This window comes from Salmo trutta, chromosome 20, assembly GCF_901001165.1.
Source record: "Salmo trutta chromosome 20, fSalTru1.1, whole genome shotgun sequence".
Classification (NCBI taxonomy): Eukaryota; Metazoa; Chordata; class Actinopteri; order Salmoniformes; family Salmonidae; genus Salmo; species Salmo trutta.
Genome location: NC_042976.1, coordinates 24,310,239 through 24,332,896, shown reverse-complemented (window position 1 = coordinate 24,332,896; position 22,658 = coordinate 24,310,239). Strand labels below are relative to the sequence as shown.

General features: G+C 45.3%; 1 protein-coding gene across 2 annotated transcripts in view; it reads left to right on the top strand.

The window, feature by feature from the left end:
• Positions 1-19,179, top strand: part of LOC115155740 (ephrin type-A receptor 3) — a 160,023-nt gene extending 140,844 nt beyond the window's left edge. The window contains exons 16-18 of one of the 2 annotated variants that reach the window (XM_029702654.1): positions 15,152-15,310; positions 17,741-17,869; positions 18,530-18,612. In XM_029702654.1, coding sequence (XP_029558514.1) covers positions 15,152-15,310; positions 17,741-17,828 — 247 coding nt within the window. In that variant the 3' untranslated portion in view covers positions 17,829-17,869; positions 18,530-18,612. Of the gene's footprint in view, positions 1-15,151; positions 15,311-17,740; positions 17,870-18,529 lie in introns of both variants that reach the window. The other variant, XM_029702651.1, reaches the window with a different exon arrangement.
• The last annotated feature ends 3,479 nt before the right edge of the window (positions 19,180-22,658 follow it).

Sequence of the window (22,658 nt, the reverse complement as noted above, 5' to 3'; positions counted from 1 at the left end):
ATAAATACATAACGTTACCAATTAGTTACCCTGACCAGATGGACTATAAATACATAACGTTACCAATTAGTTACCCTGACCAGATGGACTATAAATACATAACGTTACCAATTAGTTTACCCTGACCAGATGGACTATAAATACATAACCTTACCAATTAGTTACCCTGACCAGATGGACTATAAATACATAGCGTTACCAATTAGTTTACCCTGACCAGATGGACTATAAATACACAACGTTACCAATTAGTTTACCCTGACCAGATGGACTATAAATACATAGCGTTACCAATTAGTTACCCTGACCAGATGGACTATAAATACATAACGTTACCAATTAGTTTACCCTGACCAGATGGACTATAAATACACAACGTTACCAATTAGTTACCCTGACCAGATGGACTATAAATACATAACGTTACCAATTAGTTACCCTGACCAGATGGACTATAAATACACAACGTTACCAATTAGTTTACCCTGACCAGATGGACTATAAATACATAGCGTTACCATTAGTTACCCTGACCAGATGGACTATAAATACATAACGTTACCATTAGTTACCCTGACCAGATGGACTATAAATACATAACGTTACCAATTAGTTTACCCTGACCAGATGGACTATAAATACATAACGTTATCAATTAGTTACGCTGACCAGATGGACTATAAATACACAACGTTACCAATTAGTTACCCTGACCAGATGGACTATAAATACATAGCGTTACCATTAGTTACCCTGACCAGATGGACAATAAATACATAACGTTACCAATTAGTTTACCCTGACCAGATGGACTATAAATACATAACGTTACCATTAGTTACCCTGACCAGATGGACTATAAATACATAGCGTTACCATTAGTTACCCTGACCAGATGGACTATAAATACATAACGTTACCAATTAGTTTACCCTGACCAGATGGACTATAAATACATAACGTTACCAATTAGTTTACCCTGACCAGATGGACTATAAATACACAACGTTACCAATTAGTTTACCCTGACCAGATGGACTATAAATACACAACGTTACCAATTAGTTTACCCTGACCAGATGGACTATAAATACATAACGTTACCAATTAGTTTACCCTGACCAGATGGACTATAAAAACATAACGTTACCAATTAGTTACCCTGACCAGATGGACAATAAATACATAACGTTACCAATTAGTTAACCTGACCAGATGGACAATAAATACATAACGTTACCAATTAGTTACCCTGACCAGATGGACAATAAATACATAACGTTACCAATTAGTTTACCCTGACCAGATGGACTATAAATACATAGCGTTACCATTAGTTACCCTGACCAGATGGACTATAAATACATAACGTTACCAATTAGTTTACCCTGACCAGATGGACTATAAATACACAACGTTACCAATTAGTTTACCCTGACCAGATGGACTATAAATACACAACGTTACCAATTAGTTTACCCTGACCAGATGGACTATAAATACATAACGTTACCAATTAGTTACCCTGACCAGATGGACTATAAATACATAGCGTTACCATTAGTTACCCTGACCAGATGGACTATAAATACATAGCGTTACCATTAGTTACCCTGACCAGATGGACTATAAATACATAACGTTACCAATTAGTTTACCCTGACCAGATGGACTATAAATACATAACGTTATCAATTAGTTACGCTGACCAGATGGACTATAAATACACAACGTTACCAATTAGTTACCCTGACCAGATGGACTATAAATACATAACGTTACCAATTAGTTACCCTGACCAGATGGACTATAAATACATAACGTTACCAATTAGTTTACCCTGACCAGATGGACTATAAATACATAACGTTACCAATTAGTTACCCTGACCAGATGGACTATAAATACATAGCGTTACCAATTAGTTTACCCTGACCAGATGGACTATAAATACATAACGTTACCAATTAGTTTACCCTGACCAGATGGACTATAAATACATAACGTTACCAATTAGTTACCCTGACCAGATGGACTATAAATACACAACGTTACCAATTAGTTTACCCTGACCAGATGGACTATAAATACACAACGTTACCAATTAGTTTACCCTGACCAGATGGACTATAAAAACATAACGTTACCAATTAGTTACCCTGACCAGATGGACTATAAATACACAACGTTACCAATTAGTTTACCCTGACCAGATGGACTATAAATACATAACGTTACCAATTAGTTTACCCTGACCAGATGGACTATAAATACATAACGTTACCAATTAGTTACCCTGACCAGATGGACTATAAATACACAACGTTACCAATTAGTTTACCCTGACCAGATGGACTATAAATACACAACGTTACCAATTAGTTTACCCTGACCAGATGGACTATAAAAACATAACGTTACCAATTAGTTACCCTGACCAGATGGACTATAAATACACAACGTTACCAATTAGTTTACCCTGACCAGATGGACTATAAATACACAACGTTACCAATTAGTTTACCCTGACCAGATGGACTATAAATACATAGCGTTACCATTAGTTACCCTGACCAGATGGACTATAAATACATAACGTTACCATTAGTTTACCCTGACCAGATGGACTATAAATACACAACGTTACCAATTAGTTTACCCTGACCAGATGGACTATAAATACATAACGTTACCATTAGTTACCCTGACCAGATGGACTATAAATACATAACGTTACCATTAGTTACCCTGACCAGATGGACTATAAATACATAACGTTACCAATTAGTTACCCTGACCAGATGGACTATAAATACATAACATTACCAATTAGTTACCCTGACCAGATGGACTATAAATACATAACGTTACCAATTAGTTACCCTGACCAGATGGACAATAAATACATAACGTTACCAATTAGTTACCCTGACCAGATGGACTATAAATACATAACATTACCAATTAGTTACCCTGACCAGATGGACTATAAATACATAGCGTTACCATTAGTTTACCCTGACCAGATGGACTATAAATACATAACGTTACCAATTAGTTACCCTGACCAGATGGACTATAAATACATAGCGTTACCATTTGTTTACCCTGACCAGATGGACTATAAATACATAACGTTACCAATTAGTTACCCTGACCAGATGGACTATAAATACATAATGTTACCAATTAGTTACCCTGACCAGATGGACTATAAATACATAGCGTTACCATTTGTTTACCCTGACCAGATGGACTATAAATACATAACGTTACCAATTAGTTACCCTGACCAGATGGACTATAAATACATAACGTTACCAATTAGTTACCCTGACCAGATGGACTATAAATACATAGCGTTACCATTAGTTTACCCTGACCAGATGGACTATAAATACATAACGTTACCAATTAGTTTACCCTGACCAGATGGACTATAAATACATAACGTTACCATTAGTTTACCCTGACCAGATGGACTATAAATACATAACGTTACCAATTAGTTACCCTGACCAGATGGACTATAAATACATAACGTTACCATTAGTTACCCTGACCAGATGGACTATAAATACATAACATTACCAATTAGTTACCCTGACCAGATGGACTATAAATACATAACGTTACCAATTAGTTACCCTGACCAGATGGACTATAAATACATAGCGTTACCAATTAGTTTACCCTGACCAGATGGACTATAAATACATAACGTTACCAATTAGTTACCCTGACCAGATGGACTATAAATACATAACGTTACCAATTAGTTACCCTGACCAGATGGACTATAAATACATAACGTTACCAATTAGTTACCCTGACCAGATGGACTATAAATACATAACCTTACCAATTAGTTACCCTGACCAGATGGACTATAAATACATAACGTTACCATTAGTTTACCCTGACCAGATGGACTATAAATACATAACGTTACCAATTAGTTACCCTGACCAGATGGACTATAAATACATAACATTACCAATTAGTTACCCTGACCAGATGGACTATAAATACATAGCGTTACCATTAGTTACCCTGACCAGATGGACTATAAATACATAGCGTTACCATTAGTTTACCCTGACCAGATGGACTATAAATACATAGCGTTACCATTAGTTTACCCTGACCAGATGGACTATAAATACATAACGTTACCAATTAGTTACCCTGACCAGATGGACTATAAATACATAACGTTACCAATTAGTTTACCCTGACCAGATGGACTATAAATACATAACGTTACCAATTAGTTACCCTGACCAGATGGACTATAAATACATAACGTTACCAATTAGTTACCCTGACCAGATGGACTATAAATACATAACGTTACCAATTAGTTACCCTGACCAGATGGACAGGGCACATAGTCTGTATGCAGCTGCTCTTATCAGTAACCTACAGTTGATCAGACTGAAAAATAGTCTAGTTTTCATCCCATACAGCATGTCAGATTTCTAATGTTTAGGTGTAGCCCAGGCTGCTGCAACATTTATGTAATGAGTTTTTGCTTGTGTCTGTCCGGAGGGATTGTGTTCTTTGCTAAATAAATACCAGAGGAAAGTGGAAAGACTACCTGAGCGCGAGCGGAAAAAATGCGCTGCGTCAACCTCTCTCTTTAATCTAACTTTTAATGGATGATGCGATAGAAGCTATCAAATCATTCTGAATTGATTTTGACATCCCAGAAAAGACAGTCGAAAGTTCCATATGTTCAGCAAGTAAAGCATCGTAACATGCAATTACCTCTGCAAGCTCCTTGTAGTTGCCCTTGTTAGTGGAACTTTCCCTCTCGTTGTGTCCTCTAAAGCCAATTCTTGCTTGCCCAAAAACGCAGTGGTGTTGATAAGCCGCTTGAGAACATCCCTGTTTCTTCTTTCTTTCTCGTTGTGTTGCGCAGTTTGAATACGCAGACCTTTGTCATGATCGATGATGCTTTTTCCCTAGAAGCTTGAATTTGATGGGGGCTCCCTGATTTTGTTTTTCCGTTTAGCTGAATGATCGATGTTCTTCAGGTCACTGTACCCCCCTTTTGCCTGAGGCTCAGACCTTCCAAAAAGCAGGCAAGGCCAGCATTTACAGGCGGCTTGATGAAAGGCTTCCTGTTAACCAGCTATACTTTTGATAACAATTGGTGTTGAAGCCCTAACCTTTATCTTCCTTTTTCATGAAACTGATCTCAGGCAGAGGTCGACCCTCAGTTTTAATTTGCACCTTTTCCGCGTACCCCAGAGAATGAAACGGGTTCTTCAACAAAAAGTCAACAACATTTACGGTAACATTGGTGACGAAAACTGCGCACTTGATCTGGCAGCTAGCTAGCTAGCTACTGCTACTTGCTACTGAAGTTAGCAAAGCAAAGTGCAATTTATTTCAATAACTGGACACAATAATCTACCTCCTCCGTCTCCTGTAATTTGAGGAAACTCATTTGAATAATATAATATTTAAAAAAATGCTCAACTATCACTTCTCAGTCTCCATCCAATATTCTCACCAAGCTTCTCAACACGTTGAACCCCCAATAAATGCTCTGCGGCGCAACCCCAATACAAACACACTACATTTATTCTCTGATCCTAATCCTATGATTGGATGGACAACTTGTCAGTTCATACTGCAAAGCTTTGATTCGTTGGAGGTTGTCCTCTGGAAGTGGTCATAATTATCATGTATGTCTATGGAAGGGGGTGAGGCCTTACAAGCATCCTAGGTTTTGTATTGAAGTCAATGTACCCAGAGGAGGACACAAGCTAGCTGTCCTCCGGCTACACCATGGTGCTACCCCAGAGAGTGCTGTTGAAGTTACTATAGACCTTGATTTTAAAACAGTGAGTTTTAATAAATTATTTGGTGACATATGAATATATTTAGTCTAGTTGTATCTAAACAGGATAACTTTTTCAATGTTTAAAAAAAATATTTTTTAATGAAATTTCACTGAGGAGGATGGTCCTCCCCTTCCTCCTCTGAGGAGCCTCCATTGACTTATACTGTCTCTGCCTCTGTCACACGGTCCCCCCTCTGCTGGCCTATTACAATATTACTGATACTGTCTCTACCTCTGTCACACGCTCCCCCCTCTGCTGGCCTATTACAATATTACTGATACTGTCTCTACCTCTGTCACACGCTCCCCCCTCTGCTGGCCTATTACAATATTACTGATACTGTCTCTACCTCGCCGTCCAACCAAGGTGCAAGACGTTACTGGATCTGTCAAATATATGGAAACCACATATTGAATCTCTCAAGATATCAACCCGATATTGAAATAGGGGCCTCATAGAAGGTGTTCCTCCACTTCTGTAAATGTGTTAGGCCATGATAGTAGTGTATAGGCCTATAGGGGAGAGCTGTTTGTATTGTGCAGAGGTCTACAGGGGAGAGCATTTATTTTGTATGGGCAGACCCCTATAGGGGAGTGTAGTATTATCTTTACATTTTCAGCATGGGCCTGAACCTGTTTGTGTATAGACCCAGTTGGTAGTAACATGGGCCAGACAGAGGCTGTCATAAACAAACACCTCCTGCTTCCTGTGTGCACATGATGTTATGATCTCACTTCAACTGAACCTGTGTAGTCACTGGTCAGGCCTCAGACTATCTCTCTCCCTCTTTCTCTCCCTAAACCGCCACACGTCCTGATTTTCCTCTTTTCTCTCGCTCTCTCTCTCTACAGAACATACTAATACACCTAATACTCATCTCTTTTCATTCTGTGTTTCCATCTCTTTGTTTTGACCACTGGGGAGGTCCAGGGGACTGAGGCGCTGGTGTAGAGTGGCCTTGGGCAGGCAGAGAGGGAGCAGGGAGGAGGGAGGACTGGAGCTATAGCTGGAACAGGGGTGGGGTAGAGGGGGGAGGCGATGGGGCAGTGGGTTGGTGGAACAGACGGTCCTGGTATTATGGAGACGTCGGAACTCATAATGTTGACTAATGGTTTGTTAAGAAAGTGAAAATGGGTCCCTGGGAGTTTGCATGTAATTTTCCTGATTGGCTTTTAACACAGGGCTGAGTGCTGGGCGAGAGAGGTGGGAGGGGGAGGGGAGGCGATTTATGTCGATTTGTGCAAGTGTGTGTGTGTGTGTGTGTGTGTGTGTGTGTGTGTGGTGCCGCACCGCAGGAGCAGCTGTGTTCGGGCTCACACACCTCATCTGTCTCTGGGCTGCCCTGGCTAATGGAGAGCCCATCCCCCACAGGCCCAGATCAAAGCCTGGGGCCGGAGTGCACTGTCTGGGGGCCTGGGGAGAGGGACCTGGGGTTAGAGTGCACTGTCTGGGGGCCTGGGGAGAGGGACCTGGGGTTAGAGTGCACTGTCTGGGGGCTTGGAGGAGAGGGACCTGGGGTTAGAGTGCACTGTCTGGGGGCCTGGGGGAGAGGGACCTGGGGTTAGAATACACTGTCTGGGGGTCTGGGGAGAGGGACCTGGGGTTAGAGTGCACTGTCTGGGGGTCTGGGGAGAGGGACCTGGGGTTAGAGTGCACTGTCTGGGGGCCTGGGGGATAGGGACCTGGGGTTAGAATACACTGTCTGGGGGTCTGGGGAGAGGGACCTGGGGTTAGAGTGCACTGTCTGGGGGTCAGGGGAGAGGGACCTGGGGTTAGAGTGCACTGTCTGGGGGCCTGGGGGAGAGGGACCTGGGGTTAGAATACATTGTCTGGGGGTCTGGGGAGAGGGAACTGGGGTTAGAATACACTGTCTGGGGGCCTGGGGGAGAGGGACCTGGGGTTAGAATACATTGTCTGGGGGTCTGGGGATAGGGACCTGGGGTTAGAATACACTGTCTGGGGGCCTGGGGGAGAGGGACCTGGGGTTAGAGTGCACTGTCTGGGGGCCTGGAGGAGAGGGACCTGGGCTTAGAGTGCACTGTCTGGGGTCTGGGGGAGAGGGACCTGGGGTTAGAGTGCACTGTCTGGGGGCCTGGGGGAGAGGGACCTGGGGTTAGAATACACTGTCGGGGGGCCTGGGGGAGAGGGACCTGGGGTTAGAATACACTGTCGGGGGGCCTGGGGGAGAGGGACCTGGGGTTAGAATACACTGTCGGGGGGCCTGGGGGAGAGGGACCTGGGGTTAGAATACACTGTCTGGGGGCCTGGGGGAGAGGGACCTGGGGTTAGAATACACTGTCGGGGGGCCTGGGGGAGAGGGACCTGGGCTTAGAGTTTGAGTCTGTGGGGTGGAAGTGAGAGAATCTTAGGGCAGGTGTACCCTAACAGGCCAAGGGCGAGTGTCGAGAGGGCTTGAATACAGGCTTTCCAAGAGATGAGAATTAAAAATGTGTTTTTAATTGACTTACCTGATAAAAGAAAGGTTAAGTAAAATTGAAAAATGGGTAGTGAAAAGAAGTGATGAGTGAAAATAAGAGGGGTTTGGAAATGGGGTTGATGAGTATGGACTTAGAGGGGTACAGTAGCTGTAGAGAGGGGTTTGGAAATGGGGTTGATGAGTATGGACTTAGAGGGGTAGAGTAGCTGTAGAGAGGGGTTTGGAGTTGGGGTTGATGAGTATGGACTTAGAGGGGTAGAGTAGCTGTAGAGAGGGGTTTGGAAATGGGGTTGATGAGTATGGACTTAGAGGGGTAGAGTAGCTGTAGAGAGGGGTTTGGAGTTGGGGTTGATGAGTATGGACTTAGAGGGGTAGAGTAGCTGTAGAGAGGGGTTTGGAGTTGGGGTTGATGAGTATGGACTTAGAGGGGTAGAGTAGCTGTAGAGAGGGGTTTGGAGTTGGGGTTGATGAGTATGGACTTAGAGGGGTAGAGTAGCTGTAGAGAGGGGTTTGGAGTTGGGGTTGATGAGTATGGACTTAGAGGGGTAGAGTAGCTGTAGAGAGGGGTTTGGAGTTGGGGTTGATGAGTATGGACTTAGAGGGGTACAGTAGCTATAGAGAGGGGTTTGGAGTTGGGGTTGATGAGTATGGACTTAGAGGGGTACCGTAGCTGTAGAGAGGGGTTTGGAGTTGGGGTTGATGAGTATGGACTTAGAGGGGTAGAGTAGCTATAGAGAGGGGTTTGGAGTTGGGGTTGATGAGTATGGACTTAGAGGGGTACAGTAGCTATAGAGAGGGGTTTGGAGTTGGGGTTGATGAGTATGGACTTAGAGGGGTACAGTAGCTATAGAGAGGGGTTTGGAGTTGGGGTTGATGAGTATGGACTTAGAGGGGTACAGTAGCTATAGAGAGGGATTTGGAGTTGGGGTTGATGAGTATGGACTTAGAGGGGTACAGTAGCTATAGAGAGGGGTTTGGAGTTGGGGTTGATGAGTATGGACTTAGAGGGGTAGAGTAGCTGTAGAGAGGGGTTTGGAGTTGGGGTTGATGAGTATGGACTTAGAGGGGTAGAGTAGCTATAGAGAGGGGTTTGGAGTTGGGGTTGATGAGTATGGACTTAGAGGGGTAGAGTAGCTGTAGAGAGGGGTTTGGAGTTGGGGTTGATGAGTATGGACTTAGAGGGGTACAGTAGCTATAGAGAGGGGTTTGGAGTTGGGGTTGATGAGTATGGACTTAGAGGGGTAGAGTAGCTATAGAGAGGGGTTTGGAGTTGGGGTTGATGAGTATGGACTTAGAGGGGTAGAGTAGCTATAGAGAGGGGTTTGGAGTTGGGGTTGATGAGTATGGACTTAGAGGGGTAGAGTAGCTGTAGAGAGGGGTTTGGAGTTGGGGTTGATGAGTATGGACTTAGAGGGGTACAGTAGCTATAGAGAGGGGTTTGGAGTTGGGGTTGATGAGTATGGACTTAGAGGGGTACAGTAGCTATAGAGAGGGGTTTGGAGTTGGGGTTGATGAGTATGGACTTAGAGGGGTACAGTAGCTATAGAGAGGGGTTTGGAGTTGGGGTTGATGAGTATGGACTTAGAGGGGTAGAGTAGCTGTAGAGAGGGGTTTGGAGTTGGGGTTGATGAGTATGGACTTAGAGGGGTAGAGTAGCTATAGAGAGGGGTTTGGAGTTGGGGTTGATGAGTATGGACTTAGAGGGGTAGAGTAGCTGTAGAGAGGGGTTTGGAGTTGGGGTTGATGAGTATGGACTTAGAGGGGTACAGTAGCTATAGAGAGGGGTTTGGAGTTGGGGTTGATGAGTATGGACTTAGAGGGGTAGAGTAGCTATAGAGAGGGGTTTGGAGTTGGGGTTGATGAGTATGGACTTAGAGGGGTAGAGTAGCTATAGAGAGGGGTTTGGAGTTGGGGTTGATGAGTATGGACTTAGAGGGGTAGAGTAGCTGTAGAGAGGGGTTTGGAGTTGGGGTTGATGAGTATGGACTTAGAGGGGTACAGTAGCTATAGAGAGGGGTTTGGAGTTGGGGTTGATGAGTATGGACTTAGAGGGGTAGAGTAGCTATAGAGAGGGGTTTGGAGTTGGGGTTGATGAGTATGGACTTAGAGGGGTAGAGTAGCTATAGAGAGGGGTTTGGAGTTGGGGTTGATGAGTATGGACTTAGAGGGGTAGAGTAGCTATAGAGAGGGGTTTGGAGTTGGGGTTGATGAGTATGGACTTAGAGGGGTACAGTAGCTATAGAGAGGGGTTTGGAGTTGGGGTTGATGAGTATGGACTTAGAGGGGTACAGTAGCTATAGAGAGGGGCCAATGGGGAAAGGGAGGTGTGGGGAAAAGGGGATGAGTGAAGAGGGGAAAAGGGGAAAGGCAGATGTCCAGATGGAAGGAGGAGTGGAGGAGTGGAGGGGTGGAGGGTAGAGAGACCCAGCAGAGCCATTTCACTTCCCCTCACAGTGAGAGCTGCATTCCTCACTTCTCCTCTCCTTTACCAAGCTGCCCAGATGTCAACTTCTCCCCCTCTCTCCTTCTCCCCCTCTCTCCTTCTCCCCCTCTCTCCTTCTCCCCCTCTCCTTCTCCCCCCTCTCCATCCCCCTCTCCATCTCCCCCTCTCTCCATCCCCCTCTCCATCTCCCCCTCTCTCCATCCCCCCTCTCCATCTCTCCTTCTCCCCTCTCCATCTCCCCCTCTCTCCTTCTCCCCCTCTCCATCTCCCCCTCTCTCCATCTCCCCCTCTCTCCATCTCCCCCTCTCTCCTTCTCCCCCCTCTCCATCTCCCCCTCTCTCCTTCTCCCCCCCTCTCCATCTCCCCTTCTCCCCTTCTCCCCCTCTCCATCTCCCCCTCTCTCCTTCTCCCCCCTCTCCATCTCCCCTCTCTTCTTCTCCCCCTCTCTCCTTCTCCCCCCTCTCCTTCTCCCCTCTCCATCTCCCCCTCTCTCCTTCTCCCCCTCTCCATCTCCCCCTCTCTCCATCTCCCCCTCTCTCCATCTCCCCATCTCTCCATCTCCCCCTCTCTCCTTCTCCCCCCTCTCCATCTCCCCCTCTCTCCTTCTCCCCCCTCTCCATCTCCCCTTCTCGTCTTCTCCCCCTCTCCATCTCCCCCTCTCTCCTTCTCCCCCCTCTCCATCTCCCCCTCTCTCCATCTCCCCCTCTCTCCAACCCCCCTCTCCATCTCCCCCTCTCTCCAACCCCCCTCTCCATCTCCCCCTCTCTCCATCCCCCCTCTCCATCTCTCCTTCTCCCCTCTCCATCTCTCCCTCTGCTCCCCTGAGAGCCATAAAAACATGATACTACACAGCAGTGGTCTTTCAGAGTGGAAAACAGGCAGAAAATGAAAAGAACAAGAGGGAGGAAAGACAGGGACGGTGGTATTGTACTTTTCTTTCTCACCTCCCGAATGTTTTCCACCATGTGAAGAATTCTCCTTTTTCTGAATCCTGTCTCTGTAAGATGTGATGATGCGTACACAGGGGTTTAAGATACCAAATCCTCTCCCTGACAACAAGCATGTTCTTTTACTTCCCTCTCATCCTTTCTCATCCCTCGTTCTCTCTGCCTGTTGGTCCGTCGTGAGACTTCACCAAGCGCAGTTCAAAATAAAGAATAAAGTAAACAAACAGAATCCTACAGAGGGAAGACAAGGTCATCTATAGTTTACCTCTACACTGACATGCTGACTGCTCTGGAGGCAGGGGAGAGAACTTTGCAGATCAATAGTCTCCTCATCCATGCCTGGATGGTGTAATCAGGGGGCTGTGTGGGTGTGTGAGAGAGGGAGAGAGAGATGAGACGTAGAGGCTCCCTCTTTTCCTCCTCCCCTCCCTCTTTCCCTCTCTCCTCTCTTCCCTCCTGTCCTCCTAGTTGGCTCTCAGCTGTCAGACAGGCCTGTGATGATCAGGAAGAGATTCAATCACATACCAGTCTCTTAGCTCTCCCTTTCCTTTCCACTCCTTTCTCTATCCTCTTCCGCCCGTTCTTGATCTCATTCAGACATGGCCTTGCTGTCCCTGTGGTGAGCTGTCTGGCTGGTTAGTTGTGTTCCAGACAGAAATCATCTATGGGATATTGTTTACTGCTTTGTTAACTTGTCATGGAACAAACATATTCTGGAAGCATAAGTCTAGTAGTCCCATAAGCAGTAGGTCTTACCTGTCCCACCCCTGAGAGGTAGCGTACTGTACGTCAGTCTGCCACTCTAATACAGATAACAGACAACCCTCCAAACCACCCCAAATACACTGTCACTTGCTGTGATATAAAAAGCTGTCCTTAACTAAGACTCTAAACCTCTCCACCACCCAAAATACTTAGCCTCAGGTTGGACTTGACTTCCTGCTATTCTGATTAGTTTATTTACACTACTATAAATACACCCCTCTATGGGAGTCTCTATGGCAGGACCAAGCTGGTTTCCTGTCCGGTGTTGGCGTGTATCCCCTAGGCTGTGTGTGATCAGGTGCTATGGTCCCAGTCGTCCTATGGTTGTTTTCTGACTCACAAACATACACACACATGCGTACATACATGCACGCGCGCACACACGCACGTACCTATTCATGCCATTATTCCGAATGGCTCCAACACACACACCCATCATTGTTTAGTATGAGTCAGGGTTGTTGTTGATGTGACCTAAGTTGGTCTGACCTACAGTAACCTGACCCTGCCTCATGGGGAGGAGGTGGACTTGTTGATTTGGATGTTGATTTGATATGACTGTAGCAACAGCTGCTTTGCCTGGTGTCAACTAAACACAATACAAAACAACATAATGTTGTTGACTCAGCAGATGTGGAGAGTCTCCTGGTCTGGAGTTATTGACTGGTTGGTTTAGCAGACGACTGTCTGTCTGTACAGCCAGAGGAAACATGGTCAGGGTTAAGGACAGACTCGCAGACACAGGCCTCTCTACCTCACTCTCCTTCTACCTCACTCTTCCCTCTCTCCCTTCCTCTTCTACCTCTCCCTACTCCCTCTCTCCCTTCCTCTTCTCCCTCTCTCTACTCCCTCTCTCCCTTCCTCTTCTCCCTTCCTCTTCTACCTCTCTCTACTCCCTCTCGCCCTTCCTCTTCTACCTGTCTCTTCCCTCTCTCCCTTCCTCCTCTCCCTTACTGTTCTACCTCTCTCTACTCCCTCTCTCCCTTCCTCTTCTACCTGTCTCTTCCCTCTCTCCCTTCCTCCTCTCCCTTCCTCCTCTACCTCTCTCTACTCCCTCTCGCCCTTCCTCTCCTCCTCTCTCTACTCCCTCTCTCCCTTCCTCTTCTCCCTTCCTCTTCTACCTCTCTCTACTCCCTCTCTCCCTTCCTCTTCTACCTCTCTCTACTCCCTCTCGCCCTTCCTCTTCTACCTGTCTCTTCCCTCTCTCCCTTCCTCCTCTCCCTTACTGTTCTACCTCTCTCTACTCCCTCTCTCCCTTCCTCTTCTACCTGTCTCTTCCCTCTCTCCCTTCCTCCTCTCCCTTACTGTTCTACCTCTCTCTACTCCCTCTCTCCCTTCCTCTTCTACCTGTCTCTTCCCTCTCTCCCTTCCTCCTCTCCCTTACTGTTCTACCTCTCTCTACTCCCTCTCTCCCTTCCTCTTCTACCTGCCTCTTCCCTCTCTCCCTTCCTCTTCTACCTCTCTCTACTCCCTCTTTCCCTTCCTCTTCTACCTCTCTCTTCCCTCTTTCCCTTCCTCCTCTCCCTTCCTCCTCTCCCTTCCTCTTCTACCTCTCCCTTCCTCCTCTCCCTTACTGTTCTACCTCTCTCTACTCCCTCTCTCCCTTCCTCTTCTACCTCTCTCTACTCCCTCTCGCCCTTCCTCTTCTACCTCTCCCTTCCTCTTCGATCTGTCTTTTCTCTCTCTCCCTTCCTCTTCTATCTGTCTTTTCTCTCTCTCCCTTCCTCTTCTACCTCTCTCTTCCCTCTCTCCCTTCCTCCTCTCCCTTCCTCTTCCACCTCTCTTCCCTCTCTCCCTTCCTCTTCTACCTCTCTCTTCCCTCTCTCCTGTCACTCAAATCTCCACAGAACAGTACCTCAAGCCATGCTTTTCATCCTATAAGTTATTGTTCACGGAACAGCATGAATTTTGATTGGTTTAGATAATGATTTGGTTTAGATTCTAATCCGATAAGACTGCAGTATTGTTGAAATTCTAGTATTTTATTAGAAAATAATGTAATTATACAAAAATCTATGCTTGTTTTGTTAATAATAATATTGTTAGAGATGTCTAAAACGTAAATGTTGAATCTATACATTACAGTTTCATTTTTCTTTGTCTCAAAGCCCATTCAACATATACATGTTTGGAGCTAGATTGACGTAATGACCTAGAAACAGTGCAGGCAGTCATATTGGGAAATCATCAGACTTAAATTGTGTGTGTGGCTTTCACTGGGAGAGCTTGTCGATAACACTCTGCAACAGTACAGGATTGTGGGTAGTCCCTTCTCTCCACTGGTATATCCTTCTGGGGAGACCCGTGGTGCATGTGTGTCAGAGTGTGTGTGTGTGTGTTTTTATGTGTGTGTGTGTGTGCGCATGGGGAAATGTGGTTTACAACCTCTGTTCTCTCTTTGCAGCATGTTATTTTATGAGCTTGTTTTCTCAATAATAACAGCTTCAGTCCCTGATGTGATTTGCAGAATCCAGCGTGCTGGTGGTGGAGGTGTACCTTTCTGGGCAGGCAGACAGAGTTGTGTATCAGCTGAGTGGAGGGAGGAAGTACTGTTATTTCCGTTCCAAGGCTGACCATGCAGCTCTTTGAGGGGACTGTGTCCCATGTAACCCCCCTCATCACAAGGAGATCAAGTATGGCTAGTGTGCCAAACGGCTAACCATGCATGTCCTTTCTCTCCCCCTCCCCCTCCACCCTCTTCCAGGCCAGCCAACCTGCTTCTGGACAGGAGTAGTTCTGAGGTGGTTCCATCGTTGGACACCATGGGGGATTGGCTGGACAGCGTGAGGACTCTGCCCTGTAAGGAGGCCTTCTCTGGGGTCAGCTACAGCTCCTGTGACACCCTGCCCAAGACCTCCGCAGAGTAAGACTGCTTCTTATGACGCTCTGTAGTAACACTCAGACTCACGCTTACAGGACTCACTGAAGACTCGCTGAGGAACCAATGGTCCAGTGAAATGTACCTTTTTTTGGCTTGTCCAGCCAGTAGCAACATGCAAGTTGTTGTATAATATGATTTAACTTTGTATATAAAAAATAATATTTTACAAAATATGGGAATACCCTGAATTTTTTCTGTGAGTGCAACAGGGAGCGAGGCCCTAACAGTGATTTAAAGAGCTCAGGCAAGACACTTAAAACAGGACGTTTCCCTGAGAAAGTCTCTCATGCCACAGCAACCCAGATTTAATACAGCTCACACCCACCCACAGTGAGACCCCAAAATGTTAACAATCTGCCTCCATTACTCAGGGCACCACTGTGGGTCTAATCTGTTAACCATGGATAGCAGCGTTTGATTGTAATCTGTAATGACAGAGCTTTAGCCATGCTACGCAGAGATCAACCATACCGAGGGAGAGAGAGAGGAGAGAGACATCTTGTAAAATCTAAACTCTAGTTCTGACAGGCTCTACAGGCTGTGAACAGCTTTAATAGAGTGGATCTGGCAGGATCTATGATCACAGCCCCCAACTCATCGCAACCTCTCTATCTCATAATAAACCGCTATTTGGGCTCACGACTCCACCATGTTGCTCATATAGGTTTCATGGGAAATGCAGTGATTTGGCCCACTGGAGGCTTTCTCTCTCTGTCCCTTTCTTACTATCTAATTTCCATCTCTCATTTTCCTCTCGCCCTCAATCTCTTGCTCTCGTGCTCTCTTTCTCTCCCTATCCCCTTCTCCCTATCCCCTCCTCCCTCCCTCCCTCCCTCCCTCCCTCCCTCCCTCCCTCCCTCCCTCCCTCTCCCTCCCTCCCTCCCTCCCTCTCCCTCTGCGGAGGATGTGGCCTTTGGGGACCTGCTGTTGTGTTAATTGATGAGGTATTTGACAGTGTAAATAATTTGACAGTTGTAATCAGGCTGATCAAAGCAGATGTCTGGGTGCTATGCTCTGGTCTCCCTAACACACTGGTCCCTTACACACAGTCACTACACACTACACACAGTCACTACTAACAAAAGGCCCAGGCAGTAATTACCACGTTGCCTTTTGTTCTGTTGTCAATATAAATAATGAAATGCAAATAGCGTACTAGAGTACCTCCTCACCCATGGCCTAGTTTAATTGCCTGAGAGAGAGCTTGATCTGTCCAACAGAACAATGCCTTATAAGGATCTCTCTCTCTCTCTCTCTCTCTCTCCCTCTTGTCTAGTATCAGCTGGTTTCTCTAAAACGATATACTGTTGTAGCAGCATATTCTCTTACAGGAAGAGTTTTTTCTCAGGACAATTAATAAATGAATCAATTTCATCAATGAGAGCTTCCCTTAAACCAATCACCACAGAGGCACAAAAAGGCTTGTTTTGCAGACTCAGTAGAAATACCACATACAGTATTGATGGAATACATCACAGATCAACTGTATAGCCTACACATGGTTTCTGCTAACAGGATCATTCTGCAGCATCTCTGATTCTCCTCTCATGGATCATAACTGGATCAAAACAGGAATTGGATCATGTGTGTGTTTTAATCCTCCAAGGGTGTACCTCTGACATACCTAGCCCTTGACCGTAGTATATCAGTCTATTGATTAGTAGTATCTTAATCCAGTCATTCATATTCAGCAGGAGACTACCCCTGGCCCATGCTCTGACCTCTGTCTGCCAGACTAAATGAATCAAACCCTATACCACTCTTTAATCCACACATTCTACTTTTAATGAATGGACAGAGATGTGGGTTATAAATGGAGGACGGGTGGTCCAGCCTAAGGCATCAGACTTCCTTCCCTCTGCCATTCTCTTCTCTGTCTCTCTGTTTCTCTGTCTCACTATCTATGATGGGAAACCTGATGAGTCAACTCTAACCACGTCTAGTAACACACAGCAGCAGGAATGAAGTCTCTGTATGCTCTCAAAGTGAAGAGCCTCTTCAGAGTTCTAGATGAGACAGCCCTTTCTGTCTGAGTGGCAGTTAGCTGCTCACTGTAAACACTACCACCATATCCATTATGGTTCTCATTGATCATGTGTCAGAGGAGGAATACAGCGGTCATGAGTTTGGGCCCTGGTCTACTTAAACATAACCACAGTCATTCGTTTTTATCCGTTTTATTGCATGAGTCATTCACTGTCTAGACTGTTTTCCATTTATGCGTCATACTTTATGTATTCATGTTTTATGTTGTTTATTTACTACATTTATTTCTTTATTTGTTTATTTGTAACATGCTGTTCAGGGTGTTAACGCTGTGTACCCATTGCCAGTATGGCTGTGTGACATCCATTAGCCTGAGAAACTTTATTCCCATTCCCTGGCCCTGCCTCCTGCCTGTCTGTACTGTAGAATCTGTCTGACGGAGGTCCACCACCACCACGTCACAGCAGCCACCTGCCCAGAGTGGGAGCCTTCAATGGGGATCACCACCCTCTAACCCCCTCTCCTCTCCATCCCCTACTCCAGAGACACCGGATGGTGGGTGGACCCCTGTGCACTGTCTGGCTGCCCTCCAAACCAGAACCCCATGCTTGCATCAAAATAACTTTATAAGGAGTTTTCATGTTTTGTGTTGTGTGCACCCTACAGACTAGCAGAGAACTGAAGCTCAGTGTAAAACCCAAGCTGTGTTAACTGAGCGGGTTTGAGCTGAGCTGTTTCTTTACTAATATGCGTCTATAACCACAGTCACCTACAGGAGCTGAGCTGAAGATGGCTTGTCCACTGATGTACCATAATATCCCACTGCTGTACCTAATATCACCATGCTGCTACATACAGTCCACTAGATGAAACATAACATACTTGTTTGAGTTGTGTGTCTTCATGAAATGCTGTGTGTAACCCATGCTGTGTGTGTTGTGACGAAGCTTGCTCTAACCATTTGATTTATTCTGCATTTATTATCCATCTATTTGTACCAGTGCTTCTCCCTCCCTTCCAGATATACACACACCACTAAGCATGACCAAACACTGCCCAAGGCCACTCTCCTATCAGCTAACTAGACTCTGGCAGCCCACTGACCTTGTGATTGACAGGCCAGCGGAAGTGGGAGGGGAGGGGGGGGGGGGGGGGCAGCACTGACCGCAAGTCATTAATGTCACATACTGAAGCACTCTCTCTCTCTCTCTCTAGGGACCTAAAGAAGGTTGGTGTGACGATCGTCGGCCCTCAGAAGAACATTGTGAGCAGCATCAAAGCGCTAGAGAGCCACAGTAAGAATGGCCCTGTCCCAGTCTAACCCAACCAAGCCACTAGAGATCCACAGATTGGCTGACTGGCTGCCCAGTCATTCCATTCTGAATGAAGCCCGTCTGGCCCCCGTTCCAATCTGAATGAAGCCATTCTGGGCCCCGTTCCATTCTGAATGAAGCCCGTCTGGCCCCCGTTCCAATCTGAATGAAGCCATTCTGGGCCCCGTTCCATTCTGAATGATGCCCGTCTGGGCCCCGTTCCATTCTGAATGAAGCCCCTCTGGGCCCCGTTGCATTCTAAATTAAGACCCTCTGGACCCCGTTCCATTCTGAATTAAGCCCTTCTGTGCCCCGTTCCATTCTGAATTAAAGCGTCTCCTTTTCAGTTCCTCCCTCCACTCCAGGGAGACCTCTATGGACGTTTCAATTACGTTCATTCCACGAGGGAGCCCTCCCCTTTCGAGGTTTAGTGATAGGGAATGAAGGAGGGGAGGGGACGGGCTCGTAGTACTTTGGATTAGAACAGCCCTCTGATCTCTGTAACATACAGGAGGACGTCCCAAACTAAAGGAGGAAGTAGACATTAGAAAAGTGGTGCAGCGGAGGACAACAGCTCTGAAGTTTGATGATGTCACCATGATATCATGCCCTTACCCTGAATCCAGGGCAAGCAGTCAGACCGACAGACTGACAGACCAACCCTTCAACACTCCGCACCATTGCTGAGATGCCTTACTGAGAACACAGGAAAGGGGAGATAACCTGGCCTTGGACCTTAAGGGTATGAGGATAAAGGGCTGGAGCTGGGATTGGAGAACCTGGGACAGCAGGACCCTGTGTGTGACTTATCATGGAAAGGGGCTTGTTGAGAACTGAGCCAGTCGTGATCTGATCCTGTGGATTTGACTGACAGTTTTTAAACTCTGGAGAGGAAAACTTTAAATACCTTGAGTAGAACAACGCAGACAGCAGCAGCAGCAATCCACATCAACCTGGAGCAGACGAAGCAGACCTGGAGACTCCTACCACTAAAGACCCCACTCTCTCTCACAGAGAAGGACTGATACCACTCTGTGTGTCTTTGTGTCTGTGTGTGTGTGTGTGTGTGTGTGTGTGTGTGTGTGTGTGTGTGTGTGTGTGTGTGTGTGTGTGTGTGTGTGTGTGTGTGTGTGTGTGTGTGTGTGTGTGTGTGTGTGTGTGTGTGTCTTTGTATGTGTGTGTCTGTGTGTGTCCGTGCGCGTGTGCGTGTGCGTGTGTACCTATGTCCCTGCATGTGAGTGTGAAGGTATACTCAAGAGAAAATCAGCTTGAGAAGGAAGCCAAACCATTTGATGGGCACCCAGACTAGAATAAGCCATGTATCCCCTAGCTATAGACTAATGCCTGCAAACAGTCAATGTCAAACAGAGAGCAATAATCACAACAATCAGTTTATCAGTTTGATCAACCTGAATTCAGAAGTCTCAGACATGTACAGTTTGCTCTGATGGTAAACAGGACATACCAGACCACAGAACTGTAACTAACTACTACCTGTCTGCTTATCATACATACAGTTGAAGTCGTAAGTTTACATACACCTTAGCCAAATACATTTAATCTCTGTTTTTTTTCCTGACATTTAATCCTAGTAAAAATTCCCTGTTTTAGGTCAGTTAAAACCTGTTATGGCTTGATCCCGTTAGCGGGATCGATATGACGACAGCCAGGGAAAGTGCAGGGCGGCAAATTCAAAACAACAAAAATCTCATAATTAAAATTCCTCAAACATACAAGTATTATACACCATTTTAAAGCTTTACTTCTTGTTAATCCAGCCACAGTGTCTGATTTCAAAAAGGCTTTACAGCGATAGCAAACCATATGATTATGTTAGGTCAGCGCCTACACACACAAAAACAGCAATTTTCCAGCCAAAGAGATGAGTCACAAAAAGCAGAAATAGAGGGAAAATGAATCACTAACCTTTGATGATCTTCATCAGATGACACTCATATGACTTCATGTTATACAATACATGTATGTTTTGTTCGATAAAGTACATATTTATATCCAAAAATCTCAGTTTACATTGGCGCGTTATGTTCAGTAATCTTTTGCCTCCAAAAACATCCAGTGATTTTGCAGAGAGCCACATCAATTTACAGAAATACTCATCATAAATGTTCATGAAAATACAAGTGTTAAACATGGAACTTTAGATAAACTTCTCCTTAATGCAACCGCTGTGATTTCAGATTTCAAAAAAGCTTTACCGAAAAAGCAATAATCTGAGTACGGCGCTCAGACACAAAAACATGCCATACAATATATCCGCCATGTTGGAGTCAACAATAGTCAGAAATAGCATTATAAATATTCACTTACCTTTGATGATCTTCATCAGAATGCACTCCCAGGAATCCCAGGTCCACAATAAATGTTTGTTTTGTTCGATAAAGTCCATCCTTTATGTCCAAATACCTCCTTTTTGTTTGCGCCTTCAGTTCACAAATCCAAATTCAGGACGCGCATGTACGACGAAAACTCAAATATTTCCATTACAGTTCGTAGAAACATGTCAAATAATGTATAGAATCAATCTTTAGGATGTTTTTATCGTAAATCCGCAATAAAGTTTCAACCGGAGAAATCCTTTGTCTTCAGAAATGCAATGGAACTGAGGTACCTCTCACGTGAGTGCGCATGCCTGAGGCTCATGTCCTGCTGGCAGTGTTCAGACTCCAGTAGCTCTTATTCATTCCTACTTCACATTAGAAGCCTAAAACAAGGTTCTAAAGACTGTTGACATCTAGTGGAAGCCTTAGGAAGTGCAACATGACCCCACAGACACTGTAGTTTGAATAGGGAATTAATTTAAATCCTACAGACCACTTCCTGTTTGGATTTTTTCTCAGGTTTTTGCCTGCCATACGAGTTCTGTTATACTCACAGACATCATTCAAATAGTTTTAGAAACTTCAGAGTGTTTTCTATCCAAATCTACTAATAATATGCATATCTTAGTTTCTGGGAGTGAGTAGCAGGCAGTTTACTCTGGGCACGTCAGTCATCCAAGCTACTCAATACTGCCACCATCCATAAGAAGTTAAGATTAACACTATTTTAAGAATGTGAAATGTCAGAATAATAGTAGAGAGAATGATTTATTTCAGCTTTTATTTCTTTCATCACATTCCCTATGGGTCAGAAGTTTACATGCACTCAATTAGTATTTGATAGCATTGTCTTTAAATTGTTTAACTTGGGTCAAACGTTTTGGGTAGCCTTCCACAAGCTTCCCACAACAAGCTGGGTGAATTTTGGCCCATTCCTCCTGACAGAGCTGGTGTAACTAAGTCATGTTTGTAGGCCTCCTTGCTCGCACACACTTTTTCAGTTCTGCCCACATATTTTCTATGCGATTGAGGTCAGGGCTTTGTGATGGCCACTCCAATATACCTTGACTTTGTTGTCCTTAAGCCATTTTGCCACAACTTTGGAAGTATGCTTGGGGTCATTGTCCATTTGGAAGACCCATTTGTGACCAAGCTTAACTTCCTGACTGATGTCTTGAGATGTTGCTTCAATATATGCACATCATTTTCCTGCCTCATGATGCCATCTATTTTGTGAAGTGCACCAGTCCCTCCTGCAGCAAAGCACCACCACATCATGATGCTGCCACCCCCGTGCTTCACGGTTGGGATGGTGTTCTTCATCTTGCAAGCCTCCCCCTTTTTCCTCCAAACATAACGATAGTCATTATGGCCAAACAGTTCTAATTTTGTTTCATCAGACCAGAGAACATTTCTTCAAAAAGTACGATCTTTGTCCCCAGGTGCAGTTGCAAACCGTAGTCTGGATTTTTATATGGTGGTTTTGGAGCAGTGGCTTCTTCCTTGCTGAGCGGCCTTTCAGATTATGTCAATATAGGACTCGCTTTACTGTGGATATAGATAGTTTTGTACCTGTTTCCTCCAGCATCTTCACAAGGTCCTTTGCTGTTGTTCTGGGATTGATTTGCACTTTTCGCACCAAAGTGCGTTCATCTCTAGGAGACAGAACGCGTCTCCTTCCTGAGCTGTATG